Raw genomic sequence first — 14962 nt, forward strand, 5'->3', positions numbered from 1 at the left:
ACCAAGTGCAAGTACAACAATCGCTAGGCTAATTCCCGGTGTTACAGCAATGGTAGCAACTACTGCAGTTTCTACACAGTTAAGTACTATAATACAACACAATACAATACAATGTACAATGGTGGCCAAAAGGGGGAGGGTTGCTATGCAGAGTCGAGGTGGTCTCTGAACAGTTGAGTCTTGAGTCTTTTTCGGAAGATAGTGAGCTTCTCTGCGGTCCTGAGAACGGCAGGGAGCTCGTTCCACCACTGAGGTCCCAAAACCGAGAAAAGTTGTGACTTTGCTGATCGAAATCTTAAGCAATAAATATCGTTGTCAAACATGTTATTGCACTGATACTGTCAATGGTACTAGCAATCTGGTCTTGTGATTTTTACCTATGTATTCAGGCTAAAATGACTTGATTGTCTGATACCTCATCATTGCATCCCAGCCAAAGAGTATTGGTATTAAACGTCCCATGGCATGAAAATCTCACTTTATGAGGTTTTCTAACATTAATATGAGTTCCCCTATGTGTGTGTCTCTGATAACACACACTGTAACGCAAGTGTTGTACACTTCTTTGTTATTTGGATAACCGTTCTGCTGTTGGTGTTGTGGCGCATAACACGTCGGTTCTCTGACATCTCTGGTATTTCCACAACGATACTGTAGTGGGGGTTATCTCAGCCATGGTTGAGAAGGAATTGGGGGAAAGGAACTTTGGCTTTGACTCCCTGAAGTATGTGAATCACGACATGGAGGAGAAAGGGATTGTTGCCCGCGATTGTCTCCCGCCGGAGCCCCGCTGCCCGCTGCCGCGAGGCACCACCACCGCGTAGCACCAACACAGCCCGCTGCCGAGGCTCCGGCGGGAGACGATTGCGGGCAACAATCCCTTTCTCCTCCATGCCGTGGTTCAGTCTACTTCAGATTGATGTGGAAGTGGAAGAACCAGAGATGTTGGAGAACCCGACGCAGTTGTTTTAGATTCATAATATTTTCTGGTAGCGCACTCATCTTTTGGCCTTGATAATATATAATATACGATATAGCGATGCATCCACTGTAGACAGAGCGCATGGTACCCTGTCAGACAAGCTGCTCAGTCAGGGCTATCTGACTGAGATAAACAGAATCTTAATTATTTACTGTCACAACTGATTACAATTTAGGTTAAATTTACATTGGAAAAAACTAGATCTGTCAAGCGATTAAAATATTTAATCGTGATTAATCGCATTAATGTCATAGTTAACTCACGATTAATCGCAATTAATCACAAATTATTTTTCTATGCTAAATATCCCTTGATTTTTTTGTCCCATAATTCTTCTCATTTTAATTCTCTTATCAACATGGTGAAGTGCATCGGCTTGCCTTCTGCAAATTTTTATTGATAACAACATTGGCATATACTGATCAAAACAGGACGATACAAAAAAAGAGCCTATAGTGCAATTAAACGACTGCTTTGAACAAATGTCATTTGAACATAGCAGTCAGGCTACTGCCTCTTTGTTTTGAGCCAAAGAAAAAAAAAAAAAAAATTTTTTTTTATTTATTTTTAATATAATAATTGCGTTAAAGGGACTCTGACCTTTGTTGCATTTGAGAATTACAGCACATTCAAATCATCCCGCCTTCCTCCAATGCCCCACCCCCTAAGCGTTATTTTTTAGAGTACAAAACTAAGCGTTATTTTTTAGAGTACTGTAACGACCTCGCCGGTGACATAATGATGTCGAGTCATTAGTAGTTGAAGGTAGTTTTAATGAACCAAAACCAGGTCACTGAAACCCGTAACATTGTAACCAACGGCAGAAAACCGACACAAAACAAACCCCGGTTACCCCGGCAACCCCAACACGGTCTCACTCGCGTGCAGGCCCCCACCCTCCTGTTCTTCCAAGGCCCTCCCCCAGCTGACCTAATGATTCGCCCCCACGCTGATTGACAAGAAGAACATTACAATACATGCACATAGAACAACTGGCATAGCGGACAACGAAATATAATGTAACACATAACACACAAACTATTTAACTGTCCCAGGGTCGCTACAGTACAAAAGTTCTAGACTCCCATGGGCTATGTTTAGACTCCCATGGGTTATGTTTAATAATAATAATAATAATAATAATACATTTAGTTTAGACTCCCAGGGGTCATAATATCTACCAGGGGTCTAGTAAACAAGAAATTTAGCAGGTGGCTCACTGTAATTTTATGGGCTTCGTGTGATACCGTTTTGAGGCCCCATGTTGAAGGACAGTAGTCCCACTGAGTATAAGAAAGGTGTATGAGCATTACAAACAGAGTAGCGGGACAACGTCGCGTCTGAGTCCGAAATGGGTCCCGTAATCGGACTGAGTGGTGCGGTTGGGTGCCAACGGTCTGGAGGTCTTCGTGTAGCTCCAGAGTAGCGGGACAGCGTCGCGTCTGAGTCCGAAATGGGTCCCGTAATCGGACTGAGTGGTGCGGTTGGGTGCCAACGGTCTGGAGGTCTTCCCGGAGCTCCAGAGTAGCGGGACAACGTCGCGTCTGAGTCCGAAATGGGTCCCGTAATCGGACTGAGTGGTGCGGTTGGGTGCCAACGGTCTGGAGGTCTTCCCGGAGCTCCAGAGTAGCGGGACAACTTCGCGTCTGAGTCCGAAACGGGTCCCGTAATCGGACTGAGTGGTGCGGTTGGTTGCCAACGGTCTGGAGGTCCTGAGAATCATCCAGGGGAGCGGGACCACTTGGCTTCTGAGGCCGAATCGGGTCCCCTTGTCGGACTAAATGGTGCAGTTGGTGGCCAACAGTCTGGTCTTCCTGAGGCTCCAGAGGAGGGTAACTCTGTGAGTCTGAGTCCGAGGTGAGTCCCCTAATTGGACTGAATGGTGCAGTTTCAGTACGCCGTGGACCACTTTGGTCTGCCATCGTCAGTCGCTACGGTCGCTACTCGCTACTGTCTGCCGTGGAATCAAAACAAACCCTCTAGTTGAGGACGCGCCTTGATGACGCGGGCCCGAATGCGCCACAAGAAGCAGACGGAAAACCGCGGAAAACCTGCATGTCCATCTAGCAAACAGACAGGTCTGTCGGCCAATAAGATCCTTCGGTCCGAAGAATCTTATTGGTTGAAGTTTTCACTAAATATTATGAGGGTGAAATAATTGTTTGTTTTTACTCCTGGTGGGTCTGTCTTGCATTTTAGAGTGTTATTACCTTATTAATACCAATTTAATCTTATCCAAAAAAAGTGTAAAAATGCAACAAAGGTAAGAGTCCCTTTAATCGCGCGATAAAAATTTTAACGCCGTTAAAATTGGTTTGCGTCAACGCCGTTAATAACGCGTTTAACTGACAACTCTAGAAAAAACACATTCTGGAATGATTCAAAATGAAAGAAAATAAACACAAAACATTAATACTGTGCTCTGATAAAATGCTTGAAATCTTTAAAAGGAATAAAATGGAACACAATTAGATTTGTAAACCCGCCTCTATCCTCCTCATTTGCATTAAAGCTACAGACACCAAAACAGCGCGTTTGGGGAAAGCTCAATGTGCGACTGGCTCATAGTGGCTGTAATTCTGCACCACGGCGGAATTTCGGGAACGTCTTCAAATACTGTGTTGGGGGCCCACCAATATCTATATTAAAGCGTCCATAAAGTAGCATGCCATGGGACCTTTAATACCTCATTCATTGTCTAAGTCAGACTGGCAGCTCATACAAATATAATCCACCACTACGGTGTCGCAGAGAGGACATCTAGTCCCTATTAACATGCCTTCCCTGTGTGCTCAGTAAGACGTTTTTACAGAAGTGGTAGCATTTGTAGGTTGCATAACCGACGGAACTCAATATCACGTGTTGCTAAGAAACAAGACAGTTTGACTTGCTCGAGAGACACACTGGCATTTCATAAGGTTTTGTTGATGTGTAGTGTGTGTGTGTGGCTGTTCTTGTGCTAGTATGTCACCCCTAGCTCCACACGTCTTATTTGATGTGTCTAATCATTTATGGTTTCAAAACACCAATCAGTATCTTTTGATAAAAGCATCTGCTTAATGACAAAAACATGCAAAATGTATCAATCTTCGTGTGTGTGTGTGTGTGTGTGTGTGTGTGTGTGTGTGTGTGTGTGTGTGTGTGTGTGTGTGTGTGTGTGTGTGTGTGTGTGTGTGTGTGTGTGTGTGTGTGTGTGTGTGTGTGTGTGTGTGTTCGTCCGTGCAGAACTTCTTGTGCAAGGTGGAGCAGATGTTCATGTGTGTGTGCTGCCAGGAGCTGGCCTACCACCCCGTCACCACCGTGTGCACACACAACGTCTGCAAGGTAGGAGACCCTCGACTCTACAACATCCTGTCGTCCCCTGTCATTGTTTGACTTTAAAGGTGCTGTAGATAGAATATAAAGGCTATTATTTGAGTGCGATTAGTTAGAAATGGCCTAGTCATCCGTGAGCTATTAGTGAGTGAAAAGTACTGTGAGAATATCTGTTCTGGCTGGACGGCACCTTCCTCTCTATAAGACCATATCGATTCTAGTCCGCCCTCGCTCCCGGCATACTTCTGACCAATCAGGGCATCTCTTGCCTAATTGATATGTAGGGAGGGGAGCAGCGAAGGAGGGGAGGTTTTTTGTGTTTGTTGCTCTTTTACAATCTCTCATTATCTTTCTTTCTTTCTTTCTTTACAACTCACAAAGCGTACCGACTGAACCTTTAAATACGTTTGTTTTATTGATATCCTTTCGCTCTAGACGTGTCTCCAGCGATCGTTCCGTGCCGAGGTGTACACATGTCCGGCGTGCCGCCACGACCTGGGCAAGGACTACGGCATGGGCCCCAACAAGACACTCCAGATCCTGCTCGACCAGTTCTTCCCCGGATACAGCAAGGGCCGATGAGCTCGTCTTCAGCGGGAAAATATAACACCCACACGACACTCGCAACCCAACGCTCCCAACAGAGTTCACCTGTTACTTCCCAAAAATACTCATATAAGCTCCACGTTTAAAACAAATAGTGCAACAGACAGAAAAAGGAAATAGCCCCAAGTCAAACACACCCACTGCATATGAAGTCATTTGTGTATATGATAGCCCCTTGCTAGACCACATCAGAAACGGATAAACGTTTGGACCGCCTCCATCCTAATCACCAGCCTAAATTTAAAACCCCAAAGGTCCGGATTGCGCTTTCTTTCTATCCAGTAATTGTACTCACTGCCACACTGTCCGCCGATGCCATGAGTTCATAGTTGTACCTCAAACCAGGCAATGCATGTCTGCCAGACCTTGTGTGTTAGCTTCTGTGTACCACCCAAGCAGTGCGGGGTCAAATTAAACTCATTAGAAGGTGTGAGTACTTTAGGCATTCCTGTGCCTAATCTACTAGCAGCATTGTGGGAAGACTCATGTGGCGAAACCACTCAACACTTTTTCCACACCGTTCACAGTTTGTATTTATTTTATAAATAATAAAACGCGTTTAGCATAATTTACCTGTGGTGGCAAGGAAATCAATATTTGTATGGAGATCGTAAAATGTTTAATGTCAATTGAAGCACTTTAAAAACATTTGACATTATTTTCTAGCCTTCATATGAAGTCATATTCGGCAGCAAATGGTGAGGCAGTATTTTGGAAATGGATATGGATCCATACAAGCAGCAGGTTGGTTTTTCTTCAAATGTTAAATCTAGAAAATGGAGCTAAGCTACCACGATTAAGGAACTTAAAGGTTGGGTATGGGATTTGCGAAACGCCAGTAGGGGGAGTGCAGTACAATCGTTTGATTGACGTACTTACTGTCCAATGCCACTCGGTGGGTCTGGAAATCATTGGCTGGAGTTTTTCAAGCCCTGCCCGTTCCACAGATGATTGACTTGTTTAATTTTTATGTCAGTACTTCTAACTCAGTGGCTGTAAGTGGGTTATGATAAGGATTTCAAGTAATTTTGCAAAAATGGCCAAAAAAGAGAATTCCATACCCAACCTTTAAATCTTGGACAAATGTGAAAGGTTAAGCTAATAAAAACTGACATTTAGGTTGAACGTTACTCAAATTGGTATTAGTCTAGCTAGGCTACTGCTAATGCTGGAGCTTGGCTTGTCTAGCTACTAGCCTGCTCTCTACTTATATATTTGTTGCTATTATACGTTAAAAACTGCAGTTAAACCCAGGTCATGCAGTACAGATGTAGGCTGTTTATTATTGGGGGATTCTATTTTTTAAGATCTCAATTTCAATATAGACAGGAAAAATCTAGTTTGGAGGATGTTCAAAATGAATTGAGTCTCGTTCTTTGATTCTCACCAAAAGTTTGTAACTTTGTCAACCAATCGTGACAAATAACTAACACAAGTTAAACGTCTGATGGAGGACTCCCAAGTGTGAATCTGCGATAGAAATTAGTTCAATTCCAAGTTACTAAAATGGATTCTGTCAAATGTATCGTAGAACGCCTTGGCTTTTGTAGGATAAAAAATCCAATGAATTATTATAGTTTTATTGACTAAAATGATCATAGGAAGTATGGAAAACAGCAGTTTTTCAGGGAGTCACTTTACAGTCACTTTTATCGAAAGGGACTTTCAGTGATTTGTGATCCAGATCCTGCTCCTGACGAGCTGGCCGTTCCGCAGACATGTGGGTCGCATCAATACCTTTCTCTCCTCTAACCTGATTCATTTCCTATGTGCAAAGGAGGTTTAATTCAGGGGAAGCCGTCATCATTGGTTTTAGGTCCATGAATGTGATTATGGACATAATACAATACATGGAGGCTGATATTCAAGCACAAGGAAGTTCCACAGATACATCCTGCCAGTAAAATCTCCCGTTGCTTTAAATTGAGACTTTAACGGCATTTTTACCCCCAAAAATTTAAAGGGGGTAGACTTCCTTGTCATTCTGATTCCATTTTACAATGTCAATCACCTTGTTACCCTGGGTATAACCAAAAAGAAAAGCATTCATAGAATAACTTGGTTGCACACAATAATCTACTTGATACTATCAAAAAATCACTGCGGATATTCAATGTAATTGTTTGGTTGTGTGACGTCGTCCCAGGTCGGGATTAGTCGTCACAACAGCACACTTTGCAGTTTATGTATTATTATCTACACATGACAATGGTCAAGGCATTACGACTTTACAACTAGAATAGTGTACAGTAATTATGGTCACAGATTTTACATGATGAATGCAGATTTAGCAGTTTGTGTCATGTAATTTTTCCAAAAAGTACAATAACAGTTTTCAACATACAGTACCTCTCTTATTTGCTCATTGCCGCGTTAATCAGAGCCATCTCACTAGCCGGCATGTCTATTTCAATGGTTCAGCTTTGCATTCTCATGTAATAATACTTCATTGTATTTATGATGACTCTTCGTATTCTAATTGTTTACGTGGACAACAGTGAGTCACATGGTTGAAACTGCAACTTGGTGATGCAACAATGCCCGAGGTTGTCAGAAATACATCATGGAATCTTAGTTAGCTGTACATGTAATCCATTCATTTGATGTGGCTACAAATCAACACCAAACGCCACAGTCGTCAGAAGCTAGATTGTAATTTGGGTAGAGGAGTTACCCCATGTTATTTTCTGATTGTCTTTTGTAACATCCTGTGTCCCATACAAGGTTTGCAGTGGGTTTAAGTCTGCAAATACAGAACCCTTCACTTGTTGATGAACTTTCAGTCGCCCAGGTCTACAACAGGTATTTCGCCAAAGGCTGAGGGTAGGCCGTTCCCGAGGGGACGGAGTCTAAGCTGTCCCACACACAGGTTCACGCGGAACGAGATATTGACGAGGTCTATAAGAACCCAACTTGGTCCCACACATTTCGCTAGTCCCGTTGAGTTGTTTTTTTTGGCTTATGTTTGGCTGGCTATTTGTTTGTTTTCCGTGGCTATGTCCTCGTTTCCTTTTCTGCAAGTTCTTGTCTTTGTTTTTGTTTGTTTTTAAACCATGCAAATCCAAAGGATGCTATCGCCTCTAAATCTAACTGTGACGTACTTAACTTTTAACACCGTTGTTCAAGCTTGCTTGACCATTCCTTCTTCTCGGATGGACTGGAGATCTACTAGTCTTCATTTCTGCTGCTGTATGCGCCCCCCCCCTCTCCCTCCCTGTTCCCGTCATTACCCTCTGTGCCCTTCAGTACTAACGTTTTTTCTAGACGTCTTGTGGACGCTTGGCTTAAGTGTTGTGTTTTATGTTTTTTAACTATTGCACTCTTGACGAAGAAAAAAAACGATTGAAAAGACAGTCACGGTCATCCGGTTTCATATACTGTGTAATATTATGTATGTACGCCTTTTGTGTTCAATCATTTTAGTTGAGTCGTTAGTCGTGTTGATGTGGAGGTGTCGGACCATGGCAGAGTGTCATCGCGTCATATTGTGATCTGAAATTTTATACATGTTATAATACTTGATATGTACCTATTAAATATTTTGATTCCAGAAAACGACTCCTCTTGGAATGTTTTCCTTACCTGATTCACTTGAACCGCATTAGGTTGTGCAGTCCAAGGTTTTCAGATCAACAAAATGTTTAGTTGCTTCATACAATACTTGGCTCAATCAATAAGTAGGCAGATTAAATGTATATGAACTCACTTAAACGTATTGCTACAATTAATTTAAATTAAGTGCAATTCTTGCACATGCTAATGCTTTCCTCATTTTATTATGTGTGAATCCTCTAAAGTTATTAGAAGTACAATTATACAATTGCATTGAGCAAGTAGTTATAGTAATCCACTGATACAAAGCATCAATTTAAACGGCACACATTTAGCATTTAATTCAAGAATGTTTGGATAAAAAAAACATACAAAATATAGGTATCAGGAGAAATATCAGTTATAGCTTAGCTTCAGGATCTTCCTTTGAAATAGTGGATATTTGCATAAGTATATTGATCTAAACTAAAGATGAATGGTATGAATCAGTGTGTGTAATTAATAAATAATCCAATGACATTTTCTATAATTACTTTATTATCACAGAAGCAGGTACCACTATGCGGTTGGACAAACTTTAAACTATAATGTAAAGGATTTTAAAGGAATGCTAGTCCAAAACTTCAGAAATATTATATAATCACAACAATTTCTCTTTACTTTCAACAAAAACAAAATGCTACAATAACGTCAGGTATACATCACAGAAAGAAGCCAAAACTGAGGCCTCTGAATCAGTCACATGCAACAGCATCCATGTTTTTCACTCAAAACCTTACATATCTAACTTGAATTACTATCCAGCTATAAAGTACCAATAATTGGGGTTGTTGCTCAGAGAGCCTTGTGTACAATCCCAATGCTTATAGTGCAGTGCCGTCCTACAGACGACACTTGGTAACTGCAATAGGATACGTTGGGAATCGGGGATGAAGTCCTGATGTTCGGCACTAGAACCAGTGACATGAAGGCAAGGCAGCCATTACACGTGTATCCATCTGACGTTTTTGTTGTACATTCAAGAAACGAAGAATCCTTCTTCTCAGTCAATGACCAGGGGAACCATACAGATAAAAAAAAATGCTAAGAATTTAACAAAAACAAGTTTGCAATTGCAACACGCTCATCCAAAAATCCAAACGAGAAACAAAAAATCCTGCGGTTTCTTCTTCTTAAAACAACACTGACCTACCCATGAACCTTATATGATGGTAGTTTAATAAAGATATACAGATAAGACAGGGTGGAATCTAAATGCACCTCTAACTATCATCTGGGTGGGAGAACAAAAAGGTATGCTCGTTAGCATCTGGATTACATAAAGGAGACTTGATTAAAACCTTTTTTTTGTTCTCTACTAAAATTACGATATATAATGTAAACCTATAGAATCAAATGGGAGGTGGGGGAGGATGCAGAGGTAACAAGATTTAAAGCACGGGAGGGGGCAAACGACGTGGTGGTGGAAACTAAATCTACTTGGGGAGAAGGAGGGGCTAAACGGAGTTGGGTCGAGCACAGGGGTGGGGGAGTCGTCCGGGGAACTAGTCCTCGTCCGAAGAGTCCCTGTCGAAGGTGTAGGCCATGAAGAGAACGTCAGGACGAGGTGGGACGAGGGCATGGCCCGGTTTCACAATCTCAAAGCCCAGGAAACTGAACGTACGCACTAGCTTGGCTGGGGGAAAAGAGATAAGAGTTAAAACAAGTATGAACACCATTCATAATTATTACAGATTTGCAGTTTACACTATTAAAGATGTGGGGTTTATAATATTACAGATGTGCGGTTTATACTATTACAGATGGTCGGTTAATACTATAACAGATGGGTTTATATAGGGGCACCGTGTTGTGAATATTCTGCGTGTCCCCGTCAACTTACCACGTTCCTCTCTGTTCTTGTAAAAGCAGACAAACACGCTGTCGACTTTCAGATGTTCTTCAGCGTACTCCAGGAGAGCTGCCAAACTGGAAGGAAAGACGACAAGTCCCGGTTAATCAGATGACGCAAACAGAGCCACTCGATTCTTCGCAACACTAGAACGTGAATCGCAGGCTACACATTGGCCAATTTCTTTGGTAGAAAGGGTTCGAGTGTCACTTCCAACCTCAGAGTACATTAATCAATTTAATAACACTGCCCTGAGAGTCATGTTATAGGCGCAGTAAGTTCGCATTTATTGGTTAGAATAAGTTTTAAATAGCTCTATGCTCGGACGGCCATCACTGACACTGAGTGTTTGGTCAGTCACATGGGTCTCCCGGTCGCTCTGCAGTAAACAAAACACATTTCTGGAATCATTTTCCCACTTTATCCAAATCAGGAGAAAATTGATTTGCCGCCTACAAACAAGATTCCAGTGTAGACTAAAAAGGGTGGAACAGTCAAAGCTCCCCTTTGCAGCCCACCCAGGAACGTCTTACAAAACCAAACAGGTCAAGCGAAAAAGTAACGACTGAAGAAAAGGAAGAGGAAGAGAAAGCTGCCAGGCAAAACACAGCTATCATGCAAGACCCGCATCTATGGTGACGTGTGGGTAAGGGAGGGGAGTGCTCACTGCAAAGACGGATAGGAAGTAGGGCTGGGCGATATACGGGTAGTAACATTTATACCAGTATATTTTTGAAAGATATGTAGTCGAGACAATATCGCCATACTAGGTATATTGTATTTTATTTTGATGTTGCCTTGCGAGCGCTATTTTATAAGGCCGACCGCTGCTCTCTGAGCCTACGAGAAAGTATCACTGGTGCGCTGTGTGTGTGTGTGTGTGTGTCAGGAGAGCGAGCGGTAGCGTGCGTGTCAGTTTAGTGAAGTAATGACCGAGTCCGGTTGTGTGTAAGAATAAGTACCCAGCCTGTCAAGAATCGGTGGCCGCTTCATTCCGACCTATAAGCAGACCCACTGCCGGTCAAAGGGAAGGGTGTTGACCCCGAGAGCATCGGCCCTGGGTACGCCTCCCCTGTGCGGGTTCTGCATGTTTCAAACAGGCAACACCGTTGTTTTTTATATTACGCGGCTCTTCTCAATGCTGTGGAACGCTCCGTTCACTTGCATGGGCCCTTCACAACTTCCAGCGGTGAATTTATAAGTAAGCTAAGTATAATTGACTGCTGTCAGTGCAAAAAAATGATTTTTTTGCCTCTAATGACATCTTTGGTATCACTCCTCAAGTAGTCCGGTAACTTGTCAGCCCCAGCATCTTCTGTTGCTAAGCGACGTCAACGTCAACGTCTTCGGCGGACTATTTCTCTGCTGATCAACACTACGAATGCTGGTTACAAATAAATTGTAAAAAAGACACACCATGAAGTTATTTTTTCGTTGAGGCAAGTAGCGGTGTAATAAGCGGGAACTTGCTTCAGGGCGAAGCAAGACACCTCCGCTGCACGTCTGTGTCCTGTTCGCCCTTTCGGGGCTTGTTTCCCGATAATGACCTGCGCTCTATACATTATCCCTTACATATCTGTTGTTAAAGCACAGCTGTGTTTCGTTGAGCAATAAATAAACCTTAATAAATGGTTGATGGTGAATACTAGTGGGGTGGAGTTAAAATTACACACTTTACCCGTTTTATTCAAAATATCGTTATATCGTATATCGCCATTCGAACAAAAAATATCGAGATATGAGTTTTGGTCCATATCGCCCAGCCCTAGGTCAGCAAAGACCACGACATCGCAACCAGGGCCTCAAAAGTAATGACTATAATATTCCTGTCAGGGCACACCATGAACAGATACTTCTGTTCATGTTCTCACCTCTCCTTGCTGCCCTCGGGAAGAGGGTCTTGGGGTATCTCCACGTAGAGCGCATTGCTGCTCAGCACAGCATCCCACTGTACTGCCTTGGTGACAGTGGGGCGACTCTGGAAGTGGAGCATGCCCGGGCGACCGTTCCCCGCGGGCTCTTCAGTCACTGTTAATTTCCTGTCCTGAAAAGGTTAAAGGAAAAGAGAAAATCAGACTTAACCTTGTAATGCCGAAGCATTAACTTTGTCTGCCTAGTCTACAACGCAGAGGTAATTATGGCTGGGGCGATTGACTTTGCGTCATTGACCATTCCTGTTGTTTCATTGTGGCGTGTAATAGAATAAAAACAGGTGAATGTCCAATCAGACCTGAAAATATTATTGTTTTCCAGACCCTTTATCCAAAGTTACTTTGCACTGATTTGATTTTTGTTGTTGATACATGCCATCAAAGTAAGACTGCAATCCCCTTTTAACTGTGGCGTCCATTGTATTTGACAGATGAAAAAACGTCAAGTGTTATGCAAACATTCAGCCCACTGTTTTTGAGTACATTGGCACTAGGAACGCAGGCCTGAACTCACCGAGTAGAGTGGCAGAGCTGAAGGAGTGTGATCCCGTGCGCCATTCCCTCGCCCACCTGGGATCTTCAGGGGTGGGAGAGGGGCATCAGGAGCACCACAGAGGCCCCGGGCTGCGGGTACTACTACAGTGCAGGGCCAGGCTAGCAACGGAGAAATGGAAAAGCTAATGATTAGTAATTGATAATCTAGCAGCCGAGTTTGCCTCTCGTTCGTTATGGGTTAGGGCAATTGTTGACTTCCAAGCCTTGTTTCTTTTAGCGTCAGTTATTTAAAGAGAACTTCTTCCTTGTACGTCCAATGTTTTTACCAGGGACAAAATTATACATTAATCATCTGAATCTTGGGTCATAATCACTAAAATAAATTGGAAAAATGTGTGCAGAACAAAGATTTTAAATTAGTTATTTATCATCAACATGGTGATTTACTAAGAGTTTATTAAAAAAATGTAACCCTCAGATTTTGCCCAATCTCACCTGGAATTAAAAAAAACAGTAATATCTCTTTGATTATGCCCCATTAAGCGCAACTTCCGCGATGAAACCGTGGCGTCATTCGTAAACATGCCATGGACCTACGACTTCCGGAGTGGATTCTGTTTGTCAGTCACCATCGTGTCAATGCAAGTGTACTCGACATTGTCTTATTCTCTGAGTTACCTTTTAATAAAGTATACCCTTATTAATGGAATTGTTGAAATCCAATTACATTGAATTTCATGTTCGGTGAAATAATTCCGTATTTGAGAAAGGCAGAGGTGTTGATGTAAAATTAGCCCTGTAACCGTTACAATAAAATAAAATTAACTGTATAGACATGTGCTTTAGTATTTAAGATGAGACCCTTAGTTAATTTGAGATAAACCTCAATCCAGTTTGTGTCATCGGATAATTTGTCATGGGCAGTCGATGTTTACCAAAGTAAAAAATCTGTTGTTTGACAAAGCCCTGGATACAGTCAATGTTTGGTTGCTATTTTAAAGTTTGTCAGCTCAAAAGTGGATGGTTCACCAACGCTATGGATTGTGTGGACTTGGGGGGTTGGTCAAAATATCTCCACTTGTACACAGTCTTTGATCAATATAAGTGCGAAGTAAAAGGTGTTCTTCCGTAGCTACTAGGCTAACGTTAGCTTTGCCCACCCATCCCCCACAGCTAGCTGTGACGTGCTAGCTAGCTAGCCTACATAAATGCAGTCCGTCGATTCACTTACTTGCCAATCATGTCACAGATACTACTACTTAAATCAGCCATGGCAGCAAAAGTCTGTTTTCCTTCTTTTTCGCGAGCAAAGCAATGACTGTTTAGGATCCGCTGGAGGTTGGATTTTACCATCCGGCCTCGGATAGAGACACGACGTGCTGTTGCTCTCTGCTATGGTCGGCTGTGGAGTGATGCTCGTCAGTTGTTGGGTCCGCTGCTAGACGGCGAGTGTCACATTACGCTCAGTGACACCATCACACTTCCGCTTACAGTATGTCTATTATACTATTCTGTTAGTCTATCCATCCCCCACTCCAAGTTTATTTGTGGCTTCTGTGTATCTGTATTTGTTTATGTGTGTTTGCCTGTGTGTGTATATATATATGTAAATAAATATACATATATATGTGTGTGTCTATGTGTGTTGTGTTTGTTTGTATTCTTTATACATTTATTTATTTTCGATTTGGAGAAAAACAAGCCTGACAGTATATATATATATATATATATATATATATATATATATATATATATATATATATATATATATATATAGTATTACTTCCTTATTTCATGGCAAAAGTGAAAATAAATATAGTGTTTTTGTAAGAGTATCATCCATAAAGACTACTGGTGGCAGGTGGCAGTGGTTCAGTAGCATTGTGGCCTCACAACAAGAGGCTGCTTGGTTCAAACACAAATTTCTCTCTGGTTCCCTGCAACACCAAAATACCTATATTTTAGGTTAATAACTGCCGTTGCCCTTAACCTGGCCAAGAGGCGATAGACCTGGAGTTGGTTATTGGACACTGCACTGTCGATGCCCACTATCTAATTGTGTGTGTTGTAGGCCTACTTGTGTATTGACAAATAAAGAATTGCCTTCTTCTGGCTTGTTCTTCTGCCTGATCGATCACCAATCATCTTTGTATCTGATTTGTCAGGTTTCTAATAACACATAACTGCCCA

At 42.2% G+C, this 14962-nt stretch overlaps 2 protein-coding genes across 3 annotated transcripts in view; one reads left to right on the forward strand and one right to left on the reverse strand.

The window, feature by feature from the left end:
- LOC130381105 (E3 ubiquitin-protein ligase UHRF2-like) overlaps positions 1 to 9474 on the forward strand; it is a 34100-nt gene extending 24626 nt beyond the window's left edge. For both annotated transcript variants that reach the window (XM_056588539.1, XM_056588541.1), the window contains exons 15-16: positions 4208 to 4306; positions 4733 to 9474. In XM_056588539.1, the coding sequence (XP_056444514.1) occupies positions 4208 to 4306; positions 4733 to 4879 (246 nt within the window). In that variant the 3' untranslated portion in view covers positions 4880 to 9474. The remainder of the gene's footprint in view (positions 1 to 4207; positions 4307 to 4732) is intronic.
- Positions 9475 to 9495: 21 nt separating this feature from the next.
- oaz1b (ornithine decarboxylase antizyme 1b) lies at positions 9496 to 14215 on the reverse strand. The gene is given in 6 exon segments (XM_056588570.1): positions 9496 to 10130; positions 10338 to 10423; positions 12218 to 12390; positions 12792 to 12878; positions 12880 to 12931; positions 14004 to 14215. Coding segments are annotated over 6 exon segments (651 nt in total). The 5' UTR covers positions 14126 to 14215; the 3' UTR covers positions 9496 to 9999.
- Between the last annotated feature and the right edge of the window lie 747 nt (positions 14216 to 14962).

This window comes from Gadus chalcogrammus, chromosome 4, assembly GCF_026213295.1.
Source record: "Gadus chalcogrammus isolate NIFS_2021 chromosome 4, NIFS_Gcha_1.0, whole genome shotgun sequence".
Lineage (NCBI taxonomy): Eukaryota > Metazoa > Chordata > Actinopteri > Gadiformes > Gadidae > Gadus > Gadus chalcogrammus.